The 22,642-nt window shown below is 43.0% G+C and overlaps 1 protein-coding gene and 1 long non-coding RNA gene across 2 annotated transcripts; one reads left to right on the top strand and one right to left on the bottom strand.

The window, feature by feature from the left end:
• The first annotated feature begins 1,334 nt into the window (after positions 1 to 1,334).
• IHO1 (interactor of HORMAD1 1) lies at positions 1,335 to 20,553 on the top strand. Its single transcript, XM_028518769.2, has 7 exons — positions 1,335 to 1,461; positions 3,466 to 3,640; positions 5,496 to 5,659; positions 13,937 to 13,985; positions 14,180 to 14,267; positions 18,737 to 18,840; positions 19,147 to 20,553. Exons 1-7 carry the CDS (start codon positions 1,406 to 1,408, stop codon positions 20,332 to 20,334), a joined length of 1,824 nt encoding a protein of 607 aa, XP_028374570.1. The 5' UTR covers positions 1,335 to 1,405; the 3' UTR covers positions 20,335 to 20,553.
• LOC118501545 lies at positions 6,780 to 21,885 on the bottom strand. Its single transcript, XR_004904166.1, has 3 exons — positions 21,875 to 21,885; positions 14,614 to 14,617; positions 6,780 to 6,935 (listed from the first exon to the last, which is right to left on the bottom strand). It is a non-coding gene; the product is annotated as an uncharacterized LOC118501545 (long non-coding RNA).
• Between the last annotated feature and the right edge of the window lie 757 nt (positions 21,886 to 22,642).

Below are 22,642 nucleotides of genomic sequence, written 5' to 3'. Positions count from 1 at the left end.
CATGATGTTTTTCTCTCTCTCTTTCTCTAAAAATAAAGAAATAAAATCTTAAAAATATATATGACATCCAGTTAAATTTGAATTTCAGGTAAACATATTTTTGTACACATGTATGCTATGAAATATGTGGGAAATTCAATTTAATTGGGCATCCTATATTTTATCTGGCAACCCTGCAGTGGAAGAAATGAGGAGTGGTCAGATCCTGGACATGTTTTAAAGGAGGTACCATAGTATTTACTCACAGATTGCATTTGAGAAAAGGAAGTCAAGGAGGACTCTTAGGCTTTGGCCTGAGCAACTGGAAAGATGGAGTTGCCATTAACTGGAACAGGAAGGCTGTAGGTGGAGAATGTTTGGGGGGAAAGACGATTATCTTGGATTTGATCATGTCAAGTTAGAGGTGCGCGCTAGTCTTCCGAGTAGCAGTGTAAGGTCAGCAATAGAATGGAGGCGTGTGGAGTTCAGGGGGGCGGTCTGGGCTGTAGGTGAGAACTTTGGGAGCTGTTAGATAGCACAAGGTATTTTACTTATTAAATTTTTATTGTGGGGAATTTCAAACATGTAAAATTAGAGATCATGGGTAAATGAATCCCAATGTCCCCGTCACCTAGCCTCAACAATTACCAACCTAGGGCCAATCTGTACCCCTCCCTGCTCAGCTACCCCAGCTCATCCTGTGTTGTTTTAAAGCAAAGCACAGATTATTTTATCCACTTAAAATTTATGTATGTAAAAAAGATAAGACTCTATTTTTATTATAACTACAATATCATTAACACATTTAGCATTTTTTAAAACTGCCATTATGTAGTGAGTCAATGTTTAAATTTCTCTGTTTTCTTAAAATTCAGGATCCAAACACATTGTATTTGGTTGATGTGCCTCATAAATCTCTTTTTTCCTATTTCTTTTAATTTATTGGGGTGACAAGGGTTAATAAAATTATCTAGGTTTCAAGGGTACAATTCTATTTCATCATCATACCTCTTTTAGTCTATAGCCTCCACCCCTCTTTTTTCCTTGCCTTTAAAGCTTTGAAAGAATAAGGTCATTGAAAAGTGGGGTTTATTGGTCTTTTCCTAAAAGCAGATTATTACTAGGGCGGCAAGAGAAAAGGATGGGAGAATAGAGCATGGGAGGCAGATTTACCATTTGTCGGGTGACTGGGCTCTCCTTGGTGGTATTAAGGAGGAGAGAAATTTTTATGCAATTTAATAACAGAAGATAGTTGTTGCTGGCACACAGGTAATGGGAATTTTCACTAATCGGATGAAAATATAACTACTAAAATGTCCTCATCTACATATAAAATAGTCGCCAGTAAAGCAATCTTGAGGGGGAGAATTATATTAACCTTTAAAATTAATGTTCCTCTTTCTTTCAATAGAGATAATCATAAGAAATGAATTTTAATGTCTGGAATATCAAAGATATGCTCAGTATTCCCTCAGGCTCTGGGTAAGTTTTCTAGTTACATACTCTGATACTTAAGAAGATTTATTAGTTATATTGATTTCATAGAAGCTCCCCTTCCTATTGGTTTATAGTAATAGAGTTACCCCATGTGGTTTCTTCCCCTAGCGTGTCACTGCTGCACCCTCCCACACTTGTCTTTTTCAAAAAATCAAAACAATGTTCAGATATATGTTTATTTGTATAGTATAATTTGTAGGTACTGTGGAGTTAAGAGCCCCTCTGGCTATTGAAAAGGCTCATTGAGATATTGCCCCCTCTACGACTACTCCACTGAGGCACTTACATTGGTGTCCACCAGCCGTGCAGTAGGCCTGCCATTGCTAACTTGGTGGCTGTGTCCCGGAAGTAATTTATATTTGAGAGATTTCTAATTCCTTTTGGTATGCTTTTATCATACGATAGTTTACTTTCTTCCTAATGCCTTCATAAATACAGTTAGTAATTCAGCAAAATTCTACATTTTTTTTATTTCTCAAAAAGAAAAAATGTGCTTAAAATTGACACAGACTATAAAAAATCTTTGTTTAATCCAGATCATGACTTTAAAATGTAAATCCTACATGATTTCTGTAGGCTCACAGAGCTGTGTTTTTAATGTAATGATTATGCAACCTATATTATATGTGTGCAGCTCATCACCTTAGCTGATCTTAGAGAATGGTTCTGTAAGTCAAAATAATTACTCCTTGCTGTGGTGAACTGTTAGTGTTTCTTTCTGCCTTGTAATGGTTCCTTTAGCTTAGAATATATATTTATATGCTAGTTAATTCCTTTAAATTTAACATTTGGAAAAGGAATGATTTGTGTGTTCGTGTTTTAACTAAAGCGTGTTTTCTTGGGTTACACAACAGCATTAAGTAACACAAATTGAGGTGTCTTTCGAGTAAAAACTTGAAGACTGTTTTACTTGTCCTGCTTATACATGCTGTCTCTGTAGTAGGCTTAGTACACTGTGTTCAATATGATTGTATTATTATCAGTATCGCTGGCTCCGTTGTATGTGAGGTTCAAAGACTGGCATAGATATCCATGAAAGGCAAATTGGAAGTCCACAGCTGCCAGTGTTTAAAGCCAGCAAAGACAAGACACTAAAAGTGGGAAAGGAACAATGCCTTGCATCAAAAACAGTTGTTAATGGATTCTCCTGGCACAAATCTGAGTTGATCACCTTCTTCAGTCTGGAGGAGGCCTATATTAGTTTGCTTGAGCTACCAAAACAAAGTACCATAACCTGGATGGCTAAAACAATAGAAATTTATTTTCTCACAGTTCCGGACATTGGAAGTCCTAGACCTTTATGCCAGCATAATTGGTTTCTGGTGAGAGGTCCCTTCCTGGCTTGCAGACAACCACCTTCTTGCTGTATCTTCACATGGTGGGCGGGCGGTGGAGGGGTGAGCTCTCTGGTGTCTCTTCTTATAAGGACACTAATCCCATCATGAGGGCCCCACCCTCATCGTATATATGATGTAGGTCTAAAAGTTTACATAAATGATATGCATTGATGTTCACTCAGTTCTTTTTTCTGCACTCAAAATTATATTTTCAAAACTTACTCATGTGGTTATATGTAAATCTAGCTTATTGCTTATGACTACTGCATCAATTATATGCATATACCATATTTTATTTTTTATATTCCCTTAGTGATGAAAAGATTCAACTTTTTAAAAGATTTGATGAACTTTGATCTCCAAAATGGTGTTACAGCCTACAGTGCTATTATACAAGGGATAATGGTGTTATTGTTTGAATTCCCACCTGATTGTTCCCAGGTTGTTGTAATCAAAATGTCTGGCATTCAAAACGCCGGTAGTACTGGCAGTGTTCAGGGGACTAGGAGGTCAGAACAAGCTAGCACACTGCCCAGAATATTCAGAAATGAATATTTGTGAATTATGATTTTATTTGTTCAGGATATTTTCCATTTGCTACATATATATATATTTTTTAACTTTTTTTTTTTTTTTTTTTGCTTAATTTCAGTACCACTAAGTCATCAAACTGGACCAATAATCAGGCTGATTACTCCGGCCTCAGTGATTCTCAGTTCCTCTTTGGGTCCCAGTTCTGTCCAGAAAGTTCAGAGGCCCTGTCAGCACCGTTGGACTTTGGTGTCCATTTGAAAGATCCAAAACAGTTACAAAAGAATTCTCTGGACGTGAGTCTGATTGCCAGCATTTTTTCTGTACACATTTCACTGTCACGGAGATAAGCTATAAAAGAGACATTCTGTTGAATTATATTTTTTAGAAGTGTACATTTCTAAGGATTACTCTTCTAAATGGATCTGTGCTTATTGGGGATTTGTTCAACTTGGTAATTTGAAATGGAGAAAACATTTATATTTACAGTTTCTCTATATCACCAAAGCAATGTAGGACAGTGCCAGTACCTCCGCCACTTCTAGGGAGAGCCAAGTATTGTATGATATTTCCCAAGACTGGTCCTACTGTTATTCATAAAAATTTCATAGGAAAAAAGAACTTCAGGAAAATTGGAATAAAGTAACAAATCTTATTTTAGATGGACAGTTTTTTCCCCAAGAAAGTTCAGGTGCTTCGTGGATTGTAGTCCACTCTGTGCTCCATTATCTCCTTGAAGAGGGGGATGAGGGTTCTGAGGCCCAAGTTAATGAATAAGGGCCAGAGTGAGGAACCAGGTCCCCTGAGTCCTTAATTTTCTTTGAGACCAGCATGTCTTCTTCTGTGAGTCAGAAATATTTTCATTTATTTATTTATTTATTTATTTTGGTGTAGAACTAAATTTGACTTTATATGCAAACTTAACTGCATCAAATAAAAACTTAACGAATAAGATTAGGTCAGTGCTTTAAGTTAGTAGGGTATGTTCTGAGATAAGTATTTCAGTACAAAAATTGGTACCCAGTGATATGAAGGAGTAAATGTACTCCTTGAATATTTCAGTGTAAATTTTGCTTGTAGTTCTTCCAACCACCATCAGCTGCCCTGTCATATATTCCTGAACCTCGTTGATGGTATGAAATCTTTCCCTTTCAAAGGTGATTTTAGGTTTGGTAAAAGCCAAAAGTCGCAGGGCACCAAATCTGGGCTGTAGGGGGGCTGAGTCACCTGGGTGATTTGATGTTTCACCAAAAAACTCTGCATAAGACATGGTTCATGAGTGGGTACATTTTTGTGATGAAGCTGCCAATCACCAGTTGCCCATAGCCACGACCTTCTGAATCATCCAAATAGTTTCTGTGGAGGAATTTTCAAGCTTAATGCAAAATTTGATGCAGATTTGTTGCTCTACTCAATCAATTATTTTGAATGTGACGGCCACACAGTACACACTGTTCACTCAACAGTGTCTACTGCCCCCACTGACTAGTACAGTAAAGTCGTCCTTGTTCATGGATGCACATTCCAGTTCACTATCCTTGGCTGCCAGGTTACATGGATGTCACGCTAACTGTTCTCGTCATATTAACTGTGGCTGGAATTTTTCCAGATAGACCTCATAAATAAAATAGTTGATGAAAAAAAATTGTCTGCTGTTGCCTTTAAATTTATGCAATTGATTTAAGCCATTTTAGCTGACATTTTATATGTCTCTAGGCTGGTAAGGCAAAAATTATATTAATAAAAGCAGTTGCTTTATTTTAATATAATTTTCTTGCAATATATGAAATAAAAAAATACTACATGTTATGCTGTATTTAGTATTATGGTTTGCATTTAAATGTGACTCTACATTGTATAGAAAATAGTGAATATTATAGGCATTTTTATATGTAAAATGCTATAATGATTTCTTTTTCTTTTTTTATATTTATTTATTTATTTATTTATTTTTAGAGGGGAAGGGAAGGAGAGAGGGAGAGAAACATGAATGTGTGGTTACCTCTCCCACTCCTCCTGCTGGGGACCTGGCCTGCAACCCAGGCATGTGCCCTAGACTGGGAATCAAACCGTGACCCTTTGGTTCACAGGCCTGCGCTCAATCCACTGAGCTACACCAGCCAGGGCTAATGATTTCTTTTAATTGAACAGAGTGAACCTAGTCTTTTCGCAAAGTACCAAACAAAACCCCAGCTGTTTGGAGAAGATACTAAAGATGGAAGCTTATTTCCTCTTCCTTTGTCTGTTGGAAAATCAAAAGGCCTCTTGGAACAGTTTGAGGAGAAAAAGAAAAGAGCAAAAGACAAATGTGACAGGTATGCAAACGTTTCAAGTAGACAAGACAGCTTCTCTTTCATGAAGGAAACATAAAATGGAATGCCAATAGTGAAATAATTTGATTTCAGCATGATAGCAATCTCGCCTTTATAGCTCATCTAGCAATTAATCTTTGTTTGCTTTCTTTTCAATGTAGCTTGTGGCAGATTTGAATATGGCTGCCACAGTTTTGGTGCCTCTCAAAAGGGAGATAAAGGACTTCTTAGAGAAATGCAATATTCAAATAGTATTATGTTTATTCTACCCAAAATTCTGCCCTTTAATTTGTTTTCTTTTCAGATCATCGGAATTAGTATATTAGATAACATTATTTGTTTCAGGATCAAGAACATAGAACATGAACTAAATCGGAGTCCAAGCTGATTTCTCACTTTGAAATGTTGCTGTTTTTTTTTATTTCAGATGTTCCTTAAATTTTATACCCATTTGAATTTGTTAGTGATATATTGATTTTTAAAACAAATACGTGAGATAAATTAGAGCTGCAATATTTTGTGACAGTGAAGATGTATTGCTTCGCATCACCACTAGTGCTTTAATGTTGAAAGAGTCCAGAATTCCTAGATCAGGTTTCTGCTACTGCATGACTATTTTCCTTTAGTTAGAAAAGCAAAATGCTCTATGTAAAGAATCTGGTTCTATTGATAAAAATGCATTTCCCAGTCTTTGACAGACTTCTTTCCCCTGGGAACCCAGGCTCTTGTACTCTAGGGTTTCTCAGAGGCCCCTCAAGGCTATGGTAGGGTACTGCAGGTGGGCAGGCTGCCCTCACCCTCTTAGTGCTTCAGATAAATCAGTCTTAATTTTTTTGTTCTTTGGGCCTGTGGACTGTATTTTTTAAAAATATTTTATTTATTTATTTTCAGACAGAGGGAAAGGGTGGGAGAAACAGGGAGAGAGACAACAATGTGTGGTTGCCTCTTGCACGCCCCACAGTGGGGACCTGGCCCACAGCCCAGGCATGTGCCCCATACTGCGAATCGAACCAGCAACCCTTAGATTCGTGGGCTGGCACTCAACCACTGAGCCACACCAGCCTGGGCAGGATTGTGTTTTGTTTGATCAACACTTCTCAACTGAAAAAAGTTTTCTTGAGAGCTTGTTTGGAGGTTCTAGCAGGGGAGCGCAGCTACTCGTATACCCTTGACCGAAGACCGGTCCTCTCCTCTAGTTGGGAAGGTCGTCCTCTTCGACCGAGCGCGCAGCTTCAGGAGGGACGCACATGGATCAGTGAGGGAGGAAGGGGACACCCGCCTAGCCAGCCAGATCAGCCGAATCAACCCTGGCGATCAATAGGGTGACAGATGTCGCAGCTGTCCAAAAAGTTTTCTTAAAACATGAGTCCCACTTGACATTTCTTTCCCTCCTGCCTTCCCACCTGCCTTCCCTTTTCTTCCTTCCTTTCTGTTTCATTCTCTTTTTTGTAGTAAAATGAATTTCTGTTAGCAATTACTTTAAAAATGGCAAAAAATATATGTATTTATATAGAGAGAACAAATGATGAGAAGTCTGAAGAATTTCTGTCCTTTAAAAAGAATTCAAGACAGAGCCCTCAGGAGTCCCCCCGGATCTGCCTCTTGCTTCAACAGTGTTTGCATGGAACAGACCCAGGGACGCCCCTTCCTGCAGTCTCTGACCACCCTACAACCTCTTTTTCAGTCACCACCTTTGGAACCACCTCAGCCATCCTCAGCCTCCAAGATCAGCCAACACTGTTTTTTGACCGTAACTCCTTATTCCTGAAAAACCATGATCTCCCAAATTCATCAGAATTATTACACCAAGGTGGAGGATGCCATCAGCTACCTGGTCAACATGCATCTGATGGCCTCCTACACCTACCTCTCTCTGGGCTTCTATGTCCCCTGCAACGATGTGGCTCTGGAGGGCATGGGCCAGTTCCCCGAGTTGGCCGAGGAGAAGTGCGAGGGAACTCAGCGTCTCTTGAAGATGCAAAACCAGTGCAGTGGCCGTGTTCTCCTCCAGGACATACAGGAGCTGTCCCACGATGAGTGGGGTACAACTCAGGATGCCATGGAAGCTGCCACGGTCATGGAGAACCTGAACCAGGCCTTTTTGGATCTGCATATCCTGGTTTCTGCCCACACAGACCCTCAGCTCTGTGACTTCCTGGAGAACCACTTCCTGGATGGGGAGGTGAAACTCATCAAGAAGATGAGCAAACCATCTGACTAACCTCAGCAGGCTGCCTGGCCCCAGGCTGGGCTGGGCGAGTAGCTCTTGAAAGGCTCACCCTCAAACACAACTAGGAACCTTGGAGCCCGGAGACCTCTGAGGAGCCCGTCTGCATTTCCCTGCTTTTTTCCTTTTGCCTGAAACCACTAGGCTCCTTTTAAACCCTGGAGACCTCTCCCATGCATTGAACCAAATGGAAACAATAAAGCTTTTTGCAGGAAGAAAAATAAAAGAATTCAAGCTTGAGATACTGATTTATATGATAGGCAGAAAATAAATTTTAATAAATTTTGGCAAAAATAAAACCCAGGATGTTAGCTTCCTTGTTTTCTGTCAATAAATGCTTTGTTGGAAATGTGCTGAGATCATCTACAGCCATACCACCCTGAACATAACCGATCTCGTCTGATCTTGGAAGCTCAGCAGGGCCGGGCCTGGTTAGTACTTAGAAGGGAGAAATGTGCTGAGGAGGAGTGAGAAATTTTAAAATAAGAGAGAGAAAGCATACCATTGTAAATTTGAAATCAGGAAAGTGATGAACCATGGTATGAGTTCAAACATGAGATGCCACAAACCAATAAGTAATGGATTCACATACTGTGTTTTGAGATTACATGTTACAGAAGGAGGTGAAGACATCTCAAAAGAAGCCTTAATCATCCAGGTTGCATTTGTTTGACTCTTTTGGTAGCAAACAGAAACCCACCTCAAACTAGCTTCGACAAAAGGGGGATGTACTCTCTCTCTTAACTAGTCTGGGAAGGACAAGAATGAAATGGAATCAGAATCCGTCTCTTTTCTGTGCTTCTCTCTCCACATGTACCTTACTCTCCTACTAGAGACGAGCGTCCTACTAACACAGAGGAAGAGAGTTTCTTCTCTTAGTTCCAATTTGAAAAATCCCAGTGAAGGCTTCCGATTGGCTTGCTGAGGTTATGGGGGTGAGCAAAGGAGCATGACTGGGAGTCCTCACCAGAACCACGTTTTGGATGCGGACAGAAGCAGTTTCTCACTGGAGGAGTATGCTGGGCACACCAGACAATGGATGGCCGTTACCCAGATTATTGGTTTTTATCTATAATATTTGAGAAAATGGATTAGCCTCATAACTAATAAATAAGCTAAGGACCACAAATAGATTAGAAAAATCACGATGTTCTTTCAATGATTGTTGGTCACCATAGTGAAGTTTGGTCATTCATTCACATTATAAGCACTGTGCTAGGCCCAGTACTACAGACTGGGGATCCCAAGGGAAAGAATAATGGTGACAGCTCTTTGAAGTTCTCTGTCTGGTTAGGGGAACACACATGTGATAGATAAATTAGACAACTGTGCCAGAGTTATTGTTTGTATGCAATAGAAGTAAGTTCATTTAAATGGAAAAACAATTTTTTTAAATGGTATTGGAAAGTATTCTGGTTTGGAGTAAGATGGAGTAAGTGTACTCTGTTTCTCCCACTGTAACAAAAAGCCTTGAACAGAGAGCATGGTGGTAGCAGGTGGATTGGGGAAACAAAACTTTCAAACTTTGAAAGTTAGAACTTTCAAAGTATGACAGTTCTAACTTTGACTTTAATGGGATTTTTGTTTATTTAAAAAAAATTTTTAAATATTTGCTCTGACAGACATTGAGAATGAAAAGATAAGCTACAGACTGGGAAAAAATTCTTGTAAACGACATGGTCAAGAAAGGGCTTGTATCTAAAATATATAAAGAACTCTTAAAACTCAACAATAAGAAACAAGCAACTCAATTAAAAAGTGAGAAAGGATTTGAACAGATACCTTTATTAAAGAAAGCATATGGATGCAAGTAAGTATATGAAAAGTTGCTCAACATAATTAGCCATTTGGAACTACAAATTAAAATCACAATGAGATATTACTGTACATCTATTAGAATGACTAAAATTAAACAAAACAAACAAAAACTCATCTGAGTAAGGATACAGAGTGACTAGAACTCTTCCTGATGGAAATACAAAATGATATAGCGACTCTGGAAAAATTTGACAGTTTCTTATAAAATTAAACACAGTTTACTATATGCAATTCTACTCCTAGGCAGTTTACTGTGCAATTCTACTCCTAGGCATTTACCTTAGGTAAATAAAAATGTATTAGTCAAAGAGCACAAGCTTTCAGTTTCTACAAGATGAATAAGTTCTAAAGATCTACGGTACGGGGTAGTGCGAGTGGGAGGGAACACGTGGAGGTGATGGAGAAACTTATGGCACAGATTATGGTGATGGTTTCATGGATGTATCCTTATCTCCAAACTTGTATACATTCAATATGCACAGCTTTTCATGTGTCAATCATACCTCAATAAAGTGATGATTTTTAAAAAACGAACAGCTTGCGTACTGATCACTCAGACAGAACAGAAGCCGACTACAAGCAATTGGCAGAGCTGCATCCATGTGCAGTGTTGCTGTCCGCTCCGCACGCACTGTAATTTACACAAACACGTTGTTATTGGGCATGTCAATAAACAGGAGATCAGATTCAATAAGCTTTGATTTTGATACAATTTTTAAATAAAGAGGATCATTTAATTTGAGTAGATTTTGAAACAGCATTCAAAAATACCAACAAGAATATACTCATAAGCTCCCTGGGGGTAAGAACTTGAATTTTTCCCCTCCATATCACCAAAGGTATTCCTAAGGACGTGTCACAAAAAAGAGCTCAATAAATGTTGAATAAGTGAATGGATTTTTGAAGTAAAATAACCAGCACAGGGTGGTACAGAATTTTCTTCTATTCTGAAAAGTAGTGTTTGTGTTTTTCTTTTATTACCAATGAACAGAATTTCCTAGCTGACTTTCTAGAACAGAGATTAGGTCATAGTTAACTTTCTATGATCCTGCACATAATATCTGGGTGGATGAGAAATCCCTAGTTTTTAAGCATCTTATTTTGATAAAGAGTAATGAAGATGGCTTCCAAATTAATGGTAGCTTTTTATGAAATGTTTATTTATCAAGCTTTTAATGTTTTTACTTTGTCTATTAAGCATCTTTTAAGGGTTTTGGGTAAATCAGAATTTGACATTTCAATTCAGACAAGATGAAACTGAGTAATAAACAGTTAAAAGGGGAGCTATCAGTTATATGTAAAACATTTTAATATAAAATAGTATGCTAAAGGCATTTATTTTGTATAATACAGTTTAAGTTGGGAATATTGTTACTAAATATACTAATAAGGGAGAGTGTTTATGAGAATAAAGAATCACTCCTAACTGGTGATGTGATATAGTAGAGGCTTTCCCAAGCAGTAATATGTAGCATTGTTAGACTTGCCTGCAACCCAGGCATGTGCCCTGACTGGGGATCTAGCCTGTGAACCTTTGGTTCACAGAGCCATACCAGCCAGGGCTGTTAGATTTACTTTAAGATCGTCTTTTTTAGTCTTATGTATTTTTTAATCAAGTTATCACATGTACATAATATTTTAAAAATACATTAGGATTATAGTGCATAATAGGAGGTCTGTCCTTCCTCACTTCTGATTCTTTTTCTTTTTGCAACCAACTTGCAACCCTTTTAGCTATGCTAGGACTTACTTCCATGTATCTCATGGCATGTTAGATGGCTTATATTGTCATTTCTTGATTGTTTTTTCAGCTTAAAAGAATGACTTTTACCCTAGAATAAGAATTATTTTTTGCTTCCTCCCTACCCCAAACACCATAAACTCTCATCATCCATCATTCCAATATAGTTATATGAACATTTTTAGTTAAATCAGTTTTCAATCTTTATATCCTTATCACTGTGTAACCACTATAGATATCCCAGAAAAATTGTATATACTGTGATTACATTTTCCTAATGTTTAAAATTGCTTTGTTTTCTATTTTGCTTAGTTTCTATTAGGAATCGTAAGTCTGTTCCCGAATTCTGCAGCCAAACTAGAAAAGCTTCTTGTTATATATTTAAGCATATCAGAAATTCCTTCAGTGTCATTCTTTTCTTCTCGGAAGCACCCTTCCGAATTCCAGTCCGACTTCGGACTCTCTTAGTTCGTGGTGCAGCTGTCCCCTGAGCTGGATCCTCTGTTTCTTGGATACTAAGTCCTCTTCTTTCTTGGTTTACTGCTTGGATTTGGTGAAGCATATATTCCAGAAACTTCCTGACAACAGGTACATGGCACCTAAACAATTTTTTGAGAACTTGTGTATCTGAAATTCCTTATTCTTCTCTCACACTTGATGGCAAACTACACAGGATATAGAAATCTAGGTTAGAAATCATTTCCCCTCAACATTTCTAAAGCATCGCTCCATTGCCTTACTGCTTTATATGTTGCTTTTAAAAAGTCTGATGCCACCCTGACTGGTGTGGCTCAGTGGGTTGGGCAGCGTCCCCCGGACCGAAAAGTTGCTGGTTCGATTCCCTGTCAGCGCACAGGCCTGGGTTGTGGACTAGGTCCCTGGTAGAGGCAACCCATCAATATTTCTCTCACACATAGATGTTTCTCTCCCTCCCTTCCCCTCTTTTTAAAAACAAATTGAAATTAAAAGAAAATGTTTGATGCCTTTCTAATCCTTGATTCTTCTCGTTATCCACGGAGTTTTGAAATTTGATGGGACTGTGCTTTGATGTGGTATGTCGTAATCCCTGGTCATTCGGGAGTTCCTTTTACCTATACACTTCTTGGTTCTGGGAATTTTTATTATACCGCTGAAAACCTCCTCTCTATTTTTACTCTTTTTCTTTCTGTATCTTCAATTTTGTGTGTGTGTTGTATCTCCTGCATTGATCTTCTAATTTTTAGAAACTATTTTCCATCTCTTTGTCTTTTGTCCTATTTTCTATCATATTTCCTTAGCTATTTCTACCCCTAGTTGTATTTCTATCACATTTCTAACTATTCTACATGTTTAATTTCTGCTACTTTAGATTTCTAGATACCCTTATTCTCTGCTTTTCTACTTAATACCATTCTGTTCTTAACATCCTTAATTAACTTTTTAAATTAAAAAAATTTATTTTAATCATTGTTCAAGTACAGTTTTCTCCCTTTTACTCCCAATCCAGCCCAACCACCCAACCCTCCCCACTTCCCTCCCATTACCATCCTCAACTTTTTAAATTTTTAATATTTTTATTGTTTTCAGGTGATGTCCCAATCTCTTTCATTTAAAAACCATATGGTTTGTCAATTTCCAAATGGTTCTATTTAATTCTCCTTTCAAAGTCGGTCTGGTGGAGCACACAGAAGATTTGTGAATTGTCCTGTTGGGGTCTGAAAATTAATATTTGCATTTGTATTATGTAGATTAAAGAAACAAAATCTGTAAAATATTTAAATGATAATCCATATCTGAATCTTTTCAAAAGTGGGATATTTATTTGAGGGATAATTGTGATAGTTTCTTTTATTAGAAATTAATATTGTTCCCAGAATTGTCTCTACTGCCTCATTCTTACAGTCAAAATAATAGCCAATTAGATTAATACGTGTCCCGGAGTTGGGAGTCACTAGGTGATAGGAATTGTTCAGCGCCATCAGAATCTTATGGGACTGAAGTTGTATATGTTGTCTATCATTGACTAAAATGCAGTTATGTGGCACGTAACTGTAAAAGCCTGTCTGTTCTACTGTAATAACCACTTATACTGCTAAAAATTTTACCCCATTTAAGATATATATACAGTGGATTTTTAAAATGATGTTATTTATTTATCTTTAGAGAGAGGGGAAAGGAGGGAGAAAGGAAAGGAGAGAAACGTCAATGTGTGATGCGTCGGGGGGACCTGGCCAGCAACCCAGGCATGTGCCCTGACTGGAAATTGAACCAGCAACCCTTTGGATCACAGGCCAGCACTCAGTCCACTGAGCCACACCAGCCAGGGCCATATATAGTGAATTTAAAAAAGAAGTGGTTTGCCTTGGAAATGGTTGTAAAAAGTCTACATTTTCCTTTTTCCAGCTGCTTTGATGCTATACTAGGTGGATGCCTGCCATGTGCATGGAATCAATTCTGTTACATATTGTTTCAATATTCCACAAGGACTTATTTTATTTTTTCTCTCCTACTTTAGTGAGAATCTCTACAACTTCATTTCCCATGTGCGAGAAAGCATTCACAAGGTAAGTATAGTTGCATTTCAAAGACTTAGAACAATTTGCATTTTAAGAAGTTTAATAATTGTATTATATTGACTTTAGTTCATATAGGATAGCAATATATTAACAACTTTTAAAAAATCATTAAATGACAATGCTCCAAGTTAGTAAAATAAGGCAACAGTTTGTGAATTTTTTCTTAATTTTGGGTTTCTTAGTTGCAGACATCTGTGGAAAAGTCTGAGGAACATCTCAGTTCAAGAAGCCAGTCTATTCTGGATTCTTTGGAGACTGTGGCCAGGACACGTGAGTGTCTCCATCTGAGGTTATCAGCAGAGGGCATTGGCGAGCAGTGGATGTGAACTTTCTGACTCCAGCCGGGTCTCTGCCAGGAGAGACGTTCCATAGTGCATTTCAGACGAGAGGCTGGGCCCGAAGGTTGGTCCTGAAGAGATGTGACACGCACTAAACTGGATAGTGAGGCCCACTCCGCGTGGCAGCGCTCTGTCCCTAGATGCCTTTCGTGAAGCGCCCGCTAACCCTCCACCCGGGGACGCCACGGCAGCTCTGCCGGGCTCCTCCTCCCCGCGCCTGCAGTAAATCAGCGTCCTTGCGTTCCCAGTGAATCGCTGGCTGTGCTGTCTGTAGAAACATCGCTCCCTTAGGGCTTAGCAATAAAGAAACTGGTCCCTTAGGAGTTAGAAATACTCCAGTCACCTACTGTTCTACTCGCTGCTTTGGTTCCAATGAGAGCTTTTTATAGTGAATCACAGCATCTTTCTCAGCTTCAGTTAGTCTGTGGCTTGTACAGTCCTCTGCTCTGCCAACTAGTGATCTACGTTTAGCTGAAGCTATGGTCCTGCCCTTAACAAATACAAGAGGGCTGTTACACAGCTCCCCTTAGGCAGACACCTCCCTGGAACCAACAGCTAAACAGCAAGATGGTGGCTGCATCTGTACTTGTTTGCATTTGTCTGCGTGTTTATCTTCTATTTGAGACAAATCGAAGCCAACTTATTCAAATGCCATGGGATGGATTGCTCATGATTTACAAAAATTAATGCCTTTGCGTGGCTTAGAAATTAATTCCCATATGTCTGCAAAGAAGCACTGTACTGTCTGCTGGCTTCCAACCTGGGCATCCCACACACAGGGCAACTGTGCTTTTGTTTGGAAACCGGTTGTGGAAGCCTAGACTTGTTGTCCTCACAAGAAGAGGTGATTCAGGGAGCAGAAGCAAATCAGGAAGGCTTCCTTTATATAACATGATAGGAAAACTCATTTCTAAATGCCCAAGGACAGCACTCCTTTTGCTTTCTACATTTAGAGTGTGTGGAGTGCCAGAACAAGGAGTGCAGCAGAGCTGCGATATTTAAGGTCCAGGAGAGCACATGGAAGTGCCCAAGGCCCCAACGCCAGATCAAGGCAGAGAGAGGACTGGGGCTGAGTCTGGCTTATAGTAGGAATCGGGGCCTGCTCCTTCATCCCGATGGCTCCTTAGTTGTCGGAGGGTAGGGTTCAGGAGAGGGAGCCACATGTTGGGACAGGCAGTAACAAACACGGTGGCATCACACTAATTAGAAAGCCAGGTCATTCTTGAAAATAGGCACAAGTGGCCTGTCCTCAGTCATTCCCTTTCTTGGTGTAGGTAGTGACCTGGAGCAAGAAGTCAGTCAGAGAGGGACAAATCCTCTGTCATACAGCCAGGCCCAGTCCAGCTGGCCTAGGGCTCCGGACTTCCCAGGCGGTGCATTCCGCAGGCTTCCAGGATGCACTCGCTGTGCTCGTAGGGAGAGGGGCGCGTACTGTGTGGAAATGCCGTCTCTGTTGTTATGGGATTGGTGCCGTCGCAGAAGGAGGTCGTGAGAGCTCTCCCCAGTCACCCTCTGCCTGTTCAGCCAGAAGGATCACACAGAGCCAGTCAGTCTAACTCCTCCTGTTCTTTCGCTAAGGGCACCAAGGACCAGAGTAATGAAATGAATCCCCAAGGCCATCCACAGCCTACTTTGTCTTGGGTTTTGGTGAGATAATTAGTCGGGAGCAGTACTTTCTCCTAGTAGGTATCAGTTCTATTGAAAAATATGATTAGGAAATTGAAAAGCAGGGGCACTATCAAAAATTACAAAATATCTCTTTTGGAAAATAGATAACTGTTACATCAAGACTAATTCCATGTGAATTGATATATTAATATAATCATAAAAAGAACTATAAGAAAACATAGGCAACAGTTTTATAATTTTAGAATGAGAAAGGCTGTTCTAAGCAAGGCGCATATAATTCTTAAGAAGCTTGAGGCCCATCTGTATAAACCAGGTTGGAGTGGAAATATCCACTCATTGCTAAATGAAACAGCTCATGTGCACATGGTTGCTCCAGGACACATCTTGAGGAGGAAGGTGACTAGTCAGTGAAAATTGGGAAGGGTATCCCGAGAAAAGGAGGGGACTGAGGAATATCCTCTTGTACACGGGGCCCCAAGGCCTTTGCTCGGGCCCTCAGCGCAGCAGGGAGACGAAGCCACACAGTGGGAGGAAAGGCCCTGGCCGCCCGTGGAAAATCGTCAGGACCGAGCTCCTCTCAGTGGAGCCTTTATCAACTCACTACGACAGAGACAGGTCTTTACAAATCATCTTCGTAAAGAGGCAGAGACGTTGTCCAGAATATGGAAATGGACTTAAAATGACATTTTTACAAAAGAAAAAAGCTAAAAATATCTGATGTTTATAGCTAAAGCAGAAGTGAAATGAGTCCCCTCCTAGAGGACACACACGCACACGCACACGCACACGCACACACACGATCTGTATGTGCGGGTGTGCACATGTATTAATGCAGAATTCTAGAAACTGTTCATGATGTTCAATCCAGGAAGTAGAACCATGGTCTGCATGGGAGAGAGTTGGTCATTTTTCATTGTATTATTCTGTTACAGTTTTGAGTTATTTTCAGAAATAAACTTTTTAAAAGAAATAAAAAGGGATAGATGTTGGAAGTAATGAGCTTAATACAAAGGTCCCTGTAAAGAAAGCGTGTCTCCCGGGGGACAAGGAAAGACTATGTGGGCCCACAGACTGATGTTTTCTGGCGCTGGGTCTGGGATGGAACAGTTTGCTGGCCTTCCTCGTTCTCTGCTTTTGTGGTTAGTAATGCTCACTGTTGCTAAGAAACACAGCTATTTAGGAACTCGTCTAGGATAGGATAATTATGTTTGCTTTTTACTACAAATACCTACACGGATGTCTGGAAAAATATTGGATTAATTGAGTTTAGGGACAGGGATCCAGTACTTGAGATAAAAGCAAACATCCTTCTTCTAACTGCCTGACCCATGGAATTTAACTTGTGGTAAGCAACAGGAGGAAATTTGCTCTAAAAATGCCTTGTTTTTATTGTGGTAAAGTACACAAAACATGACTTTGTGCAAGACCACACTGGCGTGTCTGTTCCCGTCACAACGGGCCCTTCCTTCTGCCTCAGAGCTTGGGCGCATGCTGTCTCCTTTGCTTGCATAGCCTTCCCCGGGCTTTGCAGGGCCGGCTCCTTTTCACCCCTCTGGTTTCATCCTAAACGTCTTCATCTCTGATAACCTTGTTTATCAAACCAGGTGCCCCGTCTTACTGTTACTGTAATCCCTGTCGAAGCTCTCACTACAACGTTCATTTGTGAAGTGCATGCCGTTTACTTGTTCATTGTCGCCTGGAGCTCAGTCTGGTGGCTCCGGATCGGGTTGATCATTCTTTAGATTCCAGTTTTAGGGCTTCTTTTCATCATCATTCTGAGAATCCATTTAAAAAATTTTTTCCAAATAAAGGTAAGGGCCTCTTCACATGACTAGCAGTTTATCAAGAGAATGGCAATAAGTAATTGCAACAATGTGCTATTAAATAAATGTGTTTGTAAAATTTCCATATGCAAAACAGGGGATCCAATATCAGTCCTGAGTGGCAAGCACTCAGTTCCCCCAGCCTATTAGAGCCCACGCGTAAGTGGGGGATGAGTAAGTGCAGGGGGAGAAGTGGTGGAAGAGCGCGCACACACACACACACACACACACACACACACACACACACACACGGTGCCACCAGCAGAGAGAAGGAGCAACCGAGCCAGACAGGAAACAGTATTTTCCAAGCAGGTGAGAGCAGAAGGAAGCACGGGAACTGGAAGGCAGAACAGCTGACCTGGGGCGGTGGTTGGAGGGAGGGAGAGCGACAGGCATAGAAGCAGAAGTGCTCCAGGCTGAGCGGGGAGCGGGCGCGAGGCCAGTGGGGGGAGAGATTGCTTAGGAAGCATAGGTCAGAGATGCGGGGAGGCTGGGGCAGGGTTGGCGGGGTTGCAGGGAGAAAAGAGCCAATTTAAAGGTTGGGACTTCGTCCCATGGCCAGTGGGGTGCCACTGAAAGTGTCAGTGACAATTTCAGGGGGACATGATCACATACCTGCTTTCTAGGAAGATCACTCTGATGACAGGGCCGAGAAGGTAGGCCAAGAAGGAGGTGGGTGCTGTCATCAGGGTGCAGGTTTCAGGGTCCCCAGCAGGTTCTGAGACTGAGCTTGCCCTGGCTAGGAAGTCCTCAGGGACGGAGGGAGGGGGACAGTGCAGGAAGCCTCCTGCTGTGGCTTCCTCTCCTCACCAGGGCCCATCTGGGTGGATGGAGTCCCGGGTGCTGGCTGGGCAGGCTCAGGTGGCCACGCCAGGTTCGCTGCTCCCTCTCTGCCACTGTGGCCCAGACACAGTCTTCAAGAAGTGAATTGTCATTATTCTGTACTTAGTGCAAGAGACTGCGCGGGCCCAGAGTGATCTGGTGTTGGAAACAGTGCAGGACAAAGGCAACATGGAGCAGGCTATCCTTGAGATGCAGAAGAGATTTGACACAGTAAGTACAGACCCCAACCCCTTTCCTCAAGTGCATCTTTGGCTTTGTCACTAAGGCCCAGAAAGACACCTTTGATGTTGCAAATTTTCAACCAAGAACAGAGGCCAATGCAACACAGGCCCCTTGGTAACGGGCCAGGGTAGAGTCCAGCTTCAGCCAAGGCTCTCTAGCACCACACGGGCCCTCAGGGCTGTGCGTCAGATGCAGCCGTGCTTGTCCCACGTCCTTTGGTTTGTTTGCACATGTTACTGTGCATTCTGCATTGACCTGCTTGTAACTCTCTCCTCTCTCACTGCCTTTCCCTAGAGACAAGCAGAGTTTATAGAAGTGAAGTCCAACCTGAAGCACCTTGAAGTTGTAGTTGCCCAGCAGAGTAAGGACTTCCAGCAGCTCTGTGAGCAGCTCGGCCAGCTGAATGTGCCCGGTGTCCTAGCGGAGCTGAAGAGTTTGATCTCCGTGCCTCGGGCACCCGCGCATGTGACGGACAGCACTTCCCAGACCTCACCACCGCTGGCCCCGAGCCTCGCGCATGTGATGGACAGCACTTCCCAGACCTCACCACCGCTGGCCCAGAGCCTCGATTTGGCCAGGCAGGACGAATCTGCCTGTGAGGAACCAGCCGCGGGGCAAGCCCAGGCACTCCCCGCTGCGAGGAGTCTTAGGCTGCGCTCCCTGCGGCCGCGAGGGCAGTTTGGTGTCTGGGGCGAAGGAGCAAAGAGGGCTGCTCTCCGAGAGGAAGCTGTGCTGCTGGCTGTTGGGGGCGGCAAGAGGAACAGGCGAGTCAGGGACAAGGCCGTGCAGACTAACTGCAAGAATCAGCTTATTACTAAGAGAAGCTTGGAGAACCGAGATCCTGGTGTCCGGAACCTGGTTTCCCTAGGAGCCCCGCAGCTGATCGCCCTGGACTTAAACAACTTTGTAACCAGCATTGAGAAGGCCCGCCCAGAACATCAGACCAAAGACATGGTTTCGCATGGCCCCTGTGCGCAGAGGCTGGTGACAGAACAGAAGGGCAGAACGGTGGGAGTCGGGAGGAAAGTCAGGCAGGAGCAGCCGCAGCCCAGGAAAGCCCGCAGAGGCAGGCCCCTGGCCAGGAAGCAAGAGCGTACCCCAGGCAAAACCTGTGCTTTCTATCCCGCAGGTCCCCAGTCTCCAGTTTCTGGCTCACAAAGTTCCGCCCCAGAGCAGCAGGCGCCCCTTGCTCAGCCCCTGCATCCGTGTGGCCCCAGGAGCCCCACAAAGCCAGTCTGCCCTGTTCTGGAAGGAGCACTCACGCCCAGAAGGACAGCGGGGCTGGCCCGAGGGGCCCCCCTGCAGCTCAGTGGGCACTCTTCCGGAGACAACAGCCAGCTTTCTGACAGCCCCAGGGGGGACCACCAGATAAGCTGGTTCAGTGACCTCAACCTCGAAAGTTCCACGACCCCTCCGTGCAAGGAGCCAGGGAAGAGTGTGCTCTATGACCTGGGTTTTGACAGCAGTGATGATGGCTTCTGACCAGCTCGCAGTGACTTCAGCCGGTTTGTTGTTCTCAGCTGGAGACAAGTCACAGCACACCAAGGCTGCTGATGGCAGAACCCCCCAAGCCTGCATGGGACCCTCGGGGTGGGAAGCCCTGCCAGGGATGGGGCAGTCTGGCATCCTGAGTATCAGTCAGGTGCTGTCCACGACAGGGCACCAGGGACAAGCGCATCCCTCTTTCCGGAAATGAGGACAGTGGTGGTGGAGGGCCGGCGGGCCTCCGCAGGGAGCACTTCCCGGTTCCCCAGAACTGGCGCCGCAGGAGCTGGGCGCTGGAACACAACGCTTTCATCTTTGAAATACTCCCTCCATGTGACCGATATCCTTCCAGGCCTCAGGACTTTTTTTTTTTGTATTTTCGTCTAGTTTTGCTGCCAGAGCATATGCAGTTTTGGTCCATGGACATGCTAAGCCAGTCTTCTTGTGAACAGACAGAGTGTTGAAGCTGCCAGCTGCAGGGAGGTAACAGGCACCACACAAATGCCCAGAGCATCGCTGTTCACGAGTCACAAGGTTCCATTTCCCTTCCTCGCTGTCCCCAGCCCTCCTCCCCGTCCCCAGCCCTCCTCCCATTGTCCCCGCTCGTTCGCGTTAATGAGGGCAGCTGCGCCCGGCGTGGTTCGGGAGAGCAGCGGGCTTGGATGAGACTCGGCATTCCCTTAATATCCTGCTGAAGTTTTTTATTTCTTTTTTTTTTGCAATACATATGTATTTCTTTTGCAGTAAAAAAATAAAAAATAAAGATAAAACTTTTAAAAGCATATGTTTTTTTTCATTAAGTTATTGAACTGATCTCCCATCAGTAAATCAAGCAGGTAGTAGGATGCGTTCCAGCTTTTTATTCCCCACGCTTCTCTCAAGATGATTTTGAGTAAACAGCCTTTTCAAGCTGGTTTTTCTTTTTCTTTTCCTTTATTGTATGAAAGTAAAAATTCTCATGGATGGATGGCTTTCAGAAATTGCCCATTTTCAAGCCAACACAGTAAGTGACGTTGGAACCTCTGAGTGGACCGTTATATATTTTTTATTTTCAGGGCTGTGTACCCCACAAAGGCCAGAGAGTTCGGTTTGTCTGCCTCGCCTCTGGAAGGGGCACGAGGCGCCAGCCTAAGCCGCTCCCGCTCTCATTTCCAGTCCGAGGGCCCCCGGGGCCTGGAGCCAGGAGCCCGGGCAACGGCAGCAGCCGTCTCCGAGGCCACGGAGCGCCGCCGTGCGCTCTGCCCAGGGTGCCCCAGCCTCTTCTCTCCCTCTGGGCCTCACTGGGTGTCTGTCGGCCCGGCCCACTGCTGGCCGCCTCTGCCTTCCCTGCTGGTTTCCTCTGCTTGTGCTGCGGAGGCCTGGGAGGAAGGGGCCCAGCCACACAGCCGGTCCCATCTCTTCCCTGACTGACGCCAGGTGGCTGTGAAGTGGTTAGCATGAGGCTTGCAGACCAGGGGGTCTGTATCTGGAAATCTTTTATTATTCTCATTGAAAATTTAATTATTTTAATTCAAAGTCAAGGCGCTGCTGAGAGAACTCGGACAGTATTTATGGCTGCGGCCTTCTCGTTGAAGGGTCTGTCCAACTTGTAGTGCTGAGGCAGGACCCTCTGTCCTCCGAGTCTGCAGCGAGTCATGGAACCCTGTCTTCTTCCTCCAGACGTGCTCCCTCGTGCCACGTAACCAAAGATCGGAGTGCCTCCGTGCTCCACGAGCTGCATGTCTTTGTAGACTGAGCAGCAAATTATTGTTCAACAAGTTTGGGTTAATTAGAATTATCCTGCCTGGCAATCATCAGGAAAGAATAATCTGTTTCTTATTTTATTCCTAAGGCCCTTTTTCTTCTTCTTTTTTTTTATTTTTCCACTGCTGTGCTCCAGCCAGATCCAGTGAACCTGACACAGCCCAGACATGTCCCTGGAGCATTCGGTGTTTTTGGCTCTTTGGACGCTGATAGAGATTTGGCTACGTGGGCGGATGTGGTGGTAGGGCCTGAGCCCAGAGCCACTCCAGGTACAGGCTGAGGAAGAGATGGAAGCTAGTGACAGATCTAATTGTCTTAACACTCAAGTATCGAAGGTCACGTACAGGGAGGCCTTTGTCTGACCTCGCCTCGCCTGAAGCTCACCCTGCTCACTGCCCATTCCCTCCCCCCGTTTCGTTCATGCAGCTCCACCCGAGAGGAGTGGGGAGTGGACTGCAAACCCCGGACCAGTGGCTGTCCCCGCATCCTCCGTACCCACTGGACTGTCTGACACTCATGGACACTTGGCACCGAGGGCTGGGATTGCTTGCTCACCACCCAG

The sequence above is a fragment of the Phyllostomus discolor genome, chromosome 7 (genome assembly GCF_004126475.2).
Source record: "Phyllostomus discolor isolate MPI-MPIP mPhyDis1 chromosome 7, mPhyDis1.pri.v3, whole genome shotgun sequence".
In the NCBI taxonomy this organism is placed as follows: domain Eukaryota; kingdom Metazoa; phylum Chordata; class Mammalia; order Chiroptera; family Phyllostomidae; genus Phyllostomus; species Phyllostomus discolor.
The sequence above is the reverse complement of the archived record's forward strand: the minus strand, read 5'-3'. Positions and strand labels throughout refer to the sequence as shown.

Coding starts and splice junctions, on each gene's coding strand:
- IHO1 (XM_028518769.2), top strand. CDS start 1,406: ATGAATTTTAATGTCTGGAATATCAAAGATATGCTCAGTATTCCCTCA. Junction 3,641..5,495: donor TACAAAAGAATTCTCTGGAC/GTGAGTCTGATT, acceptor TTAATTGAACAG/AGTGAACCTAGTCTTTTCGC. Junction 13,986..14,179: donor TGCGAGAAAGCATTCACAAG/GTAAGTATAGTT, acceptor TGGGTTTCTTAG/TTGCAGACATCTGTGGAAAA.